Source organism: Neolamprologus brichardi, chromosome 22 (assembly GCF_056152115.1).
Source record: "Neolamprologus brichardi isolate AB-2024 chromosome 22, ASM5615211v1, whole genome shotgun sequence".
Classification (NCBI taxonomy): domain Eukaryota; kingdom Metazoa; phylum Chordata; class Actinopteri; order Cichliformes; family Cichlidae; genus Neolamprologus; species Neolamprologus brichardi.
Window position 1 is genome coordinate 6,240,762 of NC_142124.1, and position 7,634 is coordinate 6,248,395.

Consider the following 7,634-nt stretch of genomic DNA (forward strand, 5'->3'; position numbering starts at 1 on the left):
CTACGTTACAATTTTTATGAGGATACAAACAAATCCTCCAATCCAAGCACAAACAGACACACCTGAAGGGCTCCTTTCAGGATCATCTTCAGGTGAAGTCTTCATGTCTACAAAAATCAGACAAAATCAAAACATAAAAACTTCAGTAACCAGCTGAGCTGCTCTGTGGTGATGCTGTTGTTAATTTCCAACACGCTGCCAGTCATCTGCTTTGTTTCCATGCATTTAATTTTAGCCTCTAATTCACATTCAGTGAAACAGATTTTTATGTGAACAGGATTCAGCTCAAAATGTCTACATGAGAAATTTACTTACAAGGTTTAGAAGGTTTAGCTGTAAATAAAAGAAAGAATCAAATGTCAGTGATCATAGCTGTAAATACAGGAACACTGATCCCTACACCACTAACTCAAACTGGTTTACAAAGCTCTCTACGTTACTTTACCTTTTACTTTATTTACTATTGGTTCCTTCTCTCACTATGATAATACTGTTACAGTCTCATCACTCTGGGGCTTTAAACATCATTGCTGTACCAGGACCTGAAGCTTGTTTTAATGTGCAACCTGGAAAAACACTAAAAATACTGAAATCATCACTTTGTTTCACTCACCAGTTTTCTTTTTGTAAATAATGAATCCGATTAGTGCAACGACAGCGAGAACAAGAGCAGCAGTGACAATGGGTACGCTGATGGGGACGGCGGTGGGGCTGGAGCTGGGGCCGATCGTGATGTTGGGCACTTCTGTCGAGGCTAAAAACAAACAAACAAAAAAAAAGAAGAAAAACAGCAAACAACTGATTTATTAATTTTAAATATTGTTTTGCAAAACAAATACACTAAAGTTTTTGTTCAATGATTGACAAAAAATGTTGAATGAAAATAAAGAGAAAGACAAAACTGAAATTTGTGTCCTTAATGTCTTTAACTTCTTTGACTTATACTAATACTAAAATAATATTATAATAAATCCAAACATTTTAAGCGTCAATGTTACAACTGCAAACCATGATTGATTAGTTATTATATATAAAAATTATTTGTGTTTGTGTTTTTTTTTTCTTTTTTGGACTGTTTATATACAGTGATGGGATTTTTTTCAGTAACGAGTAATCTAACTAATTACTATTCCTACCGTTACAACGCCATTACCGTTACTAACAAGAAAACACGGTCGCGTTACTTTTTTTCAACAAACAGACGGTTGAAGCTGTGTTGTCAGAACAATGAGGCGACTGCTGTCTCCAGGTAGAAACAGGAGTGATACACCTGCTGCTGTCAGACCTGCAGGTATCAGGCTGTGATGTTCTCCTTTGTAGTGGACAGAAATTATTTTTTTGGAGTGACACAAACAGTCTGTGTGGCATCTTATTGAATGCAGAACAGCTGATTGTTATGTAAATAGTTTGAAATGGTTATTTTAAAAAAAGGGTAAAAGATAAATGGCTGCAAATAACTTTGTTGTTTGCAAAACTTGTGCAGAGGATTTTAAAATTGACAATTTATATTTGAATTAAATTTATGAAATATGATTCATTAAACATGTTTGCGGTTGTTACAGTAAAAAAATATAACTTTTTCTACTCTGATTTTATGGTTTTTGTCTGATTTTAGATCAATTGTGTTAATACAGTATGTCAAAATGAAAACATAACTATAAATTCAGACACGTGAGGCTGTGCTGAAAAGGATGAAACCAAACAAGGCAAATAAATAGTTTTTAAAGGTGAAATGTGGAGGAAACATCAAAAGTAGTTAAAAATGGCCAATTATACCCTGAACCCCAGAGGGTTAAACATTATTTTTATAAAGTAACGCAATAGTTACTTTTCAAGTAATTAATTACGTTTAGAATCTTGTAACTCAGTTACTTTTTTGAAGAAGTAACTAGTAACTATAACTAATTACTTTTTCAAAGTAACTTGCCCAACACTGTTTATATATGATCTGTGTCATATGAGCAGGTCCATTGTGGGCGACAAAAAAAGAGTAAAATTAGATTTTGAAAATAAAGTCAATGTTTTCTGACACCCATCAGCTCAAACACAAAACAATACAAACAACACATCTTCATCATTTCTGATTATTTTCTTACCTTCATTTGTCCTGATGGCTCTTTTATCCAGTGTGGTGGTGACGTTTTCGTTTATAGCAGAGAACTGAAACACACAGTCGTACCTCCTCCAGTCTTCAGCTGGAACAGATCTCAGATCCAGGTTAACACTCATCTGGAAGGTCCCATCATTGTTGGTGAGGATCTCTCCTATCTCCACACCCTCATGAGTCTCCTCTCCATCTTTCCTCCACATCATCTCGGCTCTGTCAGGATAGAAACCTGTAGCGTGGCAGCTGATGGCAGAGGAGGAAGACTTCTGGAGGAGAGACACTGAAGGAAGAACTGGAGAGCAAAGAGTAAACACAGGTCACTGTTTCTGTATTAACAGCATGCTAACACATATTAATGTACCAGTACCAACGAGGTAAATTATCACTCTAAGTCTGGTCATGTGATACCTGTTCTCATTAAAGAGCTCCTCCCATAGTTCAGATACTTCTTCAGCCACTCAGGACAAATCTGAGTGTAATAGTTCTTCACACTGGTTATAAAAGCTTTGTTACTGTCCCACTTGTGTTTGGTCACCACAGCCTGTCGTTTTGGAGCGACCCACGTCTCTGTCTGCAGGTCAAATATTATGAAGTCTTCTCCATCATAACCAAACTGCTCATATCCGTCCACCTCATTCGTCTCATCGTCCCATTCGCAGCCGTACATCCGCTGGACAATGTGAACACCTGAAAGAAGAACAGAGACGAAGGCGATAGTGAGTCAGAGTGAGATCCAGCATCGTCTCATATAAACACAGAGACACATGTCAACAGAGACTAAAACACCTGACACAGCTTCCACAGAAGGAAGGTTTCAGGACAGAGAAGCCTGTTCAGCAGTGAGTTGCTACAACTGGTTTCAATAAACATAATAATAAATATCCTTAAAGACAAGCTATGTAAGATGTGAGCTCAGTACAAATACTGTTTTCAAAATGTTAAATGAAAGAGAGAAAAACGTCATTTGACTTCACAATTCTTCATTTCTTCTTCCTCTTTCGGTCACTCTCTTTAAGGGTCGCCACAGCAGATCCTCCTTCTCTACATCCATGAACTTCCTCCAAGGTCTTTCTCTTCTCAGCTCCACATTCAACATCCAAACCATCTCAGCCTTGCCACTTGGTCACTCCCAATAAAATCATCATCAGCTCTGTTACCTCCAACTCGGTGCCTTCATCTCCACACCATGCATCACAGCAGGCTTTACTACCATCTTGTAAACCTTCCCTTTCACTCTTGCTTGTACCACAGATCACACCCTGACACCCTGCACCTCTCTTGTGTACTGCCTGCTACTTTGGATGGTTGACCCAGGCATTTAAATTAATAATCATCACTATTTCTGCTTCTTGCATCCTCTCTGTAACACTGTTCTCCCTGTCATTCACACACATGTACTCTGTGTTGCTTCTACTGATTTTCATTTCTCTTCTCACCAGCGTATAACCCCATCCCTTCCCAGCCCGTTCTCACTCCCGAGGCGTAACATGCCGACGTTTTGTCACGTCCCGCGGCGTTCCTGAGGAACGCGAAAGGAGACCTTCGGCGTTCTTATGGTACGCGGCGGGTTATGGGCAAAATCCAGTGCAATGACGCTCCCGCGGTAATAGACGTTCCAGCCCTGTATTCCAGCCCTAAACCTAACCTTATCCCTAGCCCTAACCATAACCTTTTTCCTGATCTTAACCAGGACTTTAATGATGTTAAATAGCGTGTTTCTAAGCGATTTGAAGAAAAAGAGCGAACATGTGTAGATTGAGTCCATACGGTTCTCATATTTCCTCATATTTCCTCATTTTTCCAAGGTCGTCATTTAGGAACGTGGTGGGTAGCCGAAAACGTAATATGTTGACGATTTGTCACCTAGCGTAAAATGTTACGCTTTGGGAGTGAGAACATGTTGCTCTTCCACCTGCTCCCTGCTCTCACTAGAGATCACAACACCTTCTGGAAACATCATAGTCCATGGAGACTTCAGTCTGACCTGTTAACCTGTCCATCCCCACTACAAACATGAGGGGGCTCAGAGCAGATCCATGATGTAATCCCACCCCCACCTTGAACCCAACTGTGACTCCAACCACACACACCACTGTCCAGATACATGTCCTGCACCACCCTCACATACTTCTCTGTCATCCCTGAGTTTCTCATGCAGCACCACAGTTCATCTTTTGACATCTTATCATCTGCTTTCTTTGCAACACCTTCTGACCTCCTCTAAACTTTTCCATCAACACTGAAAGAAACATCACGTCTGTGGTGCTCTTTTTCAGCATACTGCTCCTTCCCCATTCCTCAGACGTTAAGCAGTCTGGTTAAAAAGTCCACTGCTCTCTCTCCTAAACATCCCCATAACTCCACAGGTATGTGATCTGGACAAACTGCCTTTCCACTCTTCATCCTCTTCATCCTCTTACAGCTGCCCTCACGTCTTCTTTACTCATCCTCTGCACTTCCTGATCCACTAGCTGCCCTCCATCTGCCCTTTACATTCATCGTGAGTCATCCTGTATTTAAATCTTTAATCTGAATGAAGAATTTTTAAAGTGTATGTATGCAAATCTGTTTATGACTAAAATAAACGCTGAAAACATTAACAGCAAATATCAGTAAAAAAACAATAAAACATAAACAAACCTCCAGTTTGGTTGAAGCGCTGCTTTGCAATTTCAATGTTGGCTTTGCACACCTGCTGGGCACTTACAAAGCCCCCAGTCTCTCTCTCCCAGTACTGCTCATCTATATTTCTGTTCATCCAGTCCTGTTTGGACACAGCTTTCATGGTGTTGCTGTCAAACTGAACCATCTGAACTTCATCAAACATCCCAACAACCACGAACTCTGGGAAGTTTGGGACTTGAGCGGACGCAGTGTAGAAATACTTCAGAGAGTGTTTCACTGGAAGAAATATTTAATGTTGTGAGAAACAACTTTAAAAATCACAGTATTTTCAAAATTTAAACAAATATAGTGTGTCTGCTCTATAAATACAAAAAGAATATGAATCGGTGTTTTATCTTTTCTGATCATCTTATTTTAAAAACTTTTACCATTCATTTTGTAAAAACTGGTGTTTTTCAGTCATTTTGATTTGATTATATTTTCATTTTGCATCAGTAATGATTTACAGTCCTTATTATGGCATTAACCCGACCATAGGCTGCCAATGAATTTATTTTTTTTAGTATTGTGCAGATTACAACTGTTTCTTTCCCTTTTTGCTAATATTACACTTCTATACCTTACACCATAAAACATTATGAGCAGCTTAAATTTTCTTCTTCTATAATTAGAAATTTAATTTCAACAAAAAATAATTTGTAAACCAACACTCATTTAGGTTTTGATGTTTGTAGCTGTTTGTAGGCTTTCTGCAAACAGCTACAAACATCAGGGACCCAAACCAGCCCTCTCACGGCCTGTTCTCCCTCCAGCATCTGGAAAGAGGTGACGGAGCATCAGCTCCAGAACCAGCAGGATGCCGGAAGGCTTCTTTGCACAACCTGTGGGACTGATAAATGTACTTTGGCCCCTCCCTTTACAATCCATAAACACACACTTAATCTGATCTAATTTAATCCCTCTCTGTAGAGGACTGCTGCTAGCTGAATCAATGTGATTATTTACACTTGAGTTTGCTCAGTGTCTCTGCAAGCTGCTGCGTCATTGCTATTTATCCTTATTTTAGATTTGTTATCGCTGTATTTTATTTGTTTTACTGATCATTGTACTGTAGATGCTGGTGAGAAGCAACGTTTTGTTGAAGCCTGTGTAAACCCGCGAAATAAAAATAAACCTTGAATCTTGAATATATGCAAGCCGAGAGTCTATTTACAGTAACACTTGAGCCACCTGAGAGCAACTCTATCTCTAAAGAACAGTTTCATTTTTATGAAGCTTACCTGCAGACACAGACGCTGTCCAGTAAAGAAGCAGCGTCATAAACGTCCTCATTTTCAATTCAATACTTGCAGTATAAGAAGAAAAAAATTAATACAACCGTTTATTGATTTAATTTTGCAACAAAATGAAACTACAGCCTCTGAGTCCGCACGCGCAGTGACTCCTCTCTGACCAATAGGAATTCAAAGCTGGATGCGCCTCACCAGTAACCAGGCAAAATGAGAGAACCGAGGTTTATTTATTTACTCATTTATTTTGGAAAGTGAAAAGCTTCAGGCAGAAACAAAGAGCTAGTAGATTTTGATTAGAGACCTAAAGTGACGTAGGGATTAAAGACACATACCAATCATGTATATTTGTGTCACAGCTGTTATCACATATTTTCTGGAGTTATTTGTACTTAATCATATTCTTACTAATTTCATTTTAAAAGTAGTTTAAATTATGCTCATGTTTACACAACTATGCAATTAACCTTGAGTTCCCAGAGTAATCCAGATACAATTATTCATCCACCCACAAATTTAGCTTGCAACCTAATCCACCTGATTTGGGACAAGAGATAAAGTACACCCTAACAGGTCTCGCCCAGAGAGAGAGAAAGAGCAAACCATACACTCTCATATGCTTGATTTAATCACCAGTTAACCTAAAATGCACATTTTTGGACTTTGGGATCAAGTCAAAGTGAAAGAAGTGTAAAAGAATTGTTCCACAAACTAGCATCCAACAATATACATGTTTTTACAGGTAAAAGTCTTGCAGTCAAAATCACGCTTAAATAAAAGTCACGAACCACCAACGTCCAGGGTGTACCCCGCCTCTCGCCCTATGACAGCTGGGATAGGCTCCAGCGCCCCCCGCAACCCTGAAAAGGAGAAGCGGAAGCGAATGGATGGATGGAGATTATTGATTTGTAAGCAGTATTTATATTATAAATACTGCTGTATAAATTTTATACTGTGTTATCTGGTTGAGGTCCATCAAATACAGTTCAGCAGTTTAAAGCTTGGCAAACCACCGGGGTCATCCACCTCTGTAACCTGAGAGTTTGCGACATGAAAGCCTGCACACTGAAAACATGAGAAGAGGTCAAGATCAGATACTGCTGACTCTTTAACTAGAACATACTCAGAGGTTTCAGGTGCAGGTGTCATGTGCTTGTAACTGTTGTATTTCATGAGCTTATAATATGATTTAAAGTCTAGAAAAGTCAATAAAGCTGTCAAATAACCAAAGCAAAAAAGAAAAGATTTTATCTCTAAAATATTGGGATAGACAGACCAGAGAAAAACACGTAGTGATGAAAAACGTTTACACTTAATAACTGGGATAAGGTTAGACACTAAATGCTGCAATGTGAGGAGAAAGCAGCCAAAGTAACCAGTTTAACCAGATTGCAGAGGCTGTTTTCAGCGTTATAACATGATGATGATGAACTAGGGCTTTAATTATGTAGAGAAAATGAGCAGGTTTTTAAAATGAATTCAGAAAACGTGAAATGTCAACGAACAAATGAACAAAGTGAGTGATCCAATTTAGCTTCCAGCAACATCACATATTTTAAATTTGAGATTTGCCTCTTTATCTTTTAATTTGCCTGCATATGTAAACTTACAGC

The 7,634-nt window shown here is 38.8% G+C and overlaps 1 protein-coding gene across 1 annotated transcript; it reads right to left on the reverse strand.

Annotated features, from left to right (window-relative positions):
• LOC102787143 (class I histocompatibility antigen, F10 alpha chain-like) lies at positions 1-6,064 on the reverse strand. The gene is made up of 7 exons (XM_087835479.1): positions 6,013-6,064; positions 4,748-5,008; positions 2,516-2,794; positions 2,097-2,399; positions 614-754; positions 316-333; positions 1-107 (listed from the first exon to the last, which is right to left on the reverse strand). The coding sequence occupies exons 1-7, from the start codon at positions 6,062-6,064 to the stop codon at positions 1-3; spliced, it is 1,161 nt and encodes a 386-aa protein (XP_087691605.1).
• Positions 6,065-7,634: the final 1,570 nt, after the last annotated feature.

Coding starts and splice junctions, on each gene's coding strand:
- LOC102787143 (XM_087835479.1), bottom strand. CDS start 6,064: ATGAGGACGTTTATGACGCTGCTTCTTTACTGGACAGCGTCTGTGTCT. Junction 5,009..6,012: donor GACAGCGTCTGTGTCTGCAG/GTAAGCTTCATA, acceptor TATTTCTTCCAG/TGAAACACTCTCTGAAGTAT. Junction 755..2,096: donor AGCCATCAGGACAAATGAAG/GTAAGAAAATAA, acceptor GTTTGTTTTTAG/CCTCGACAGAAGTGCCCAAC.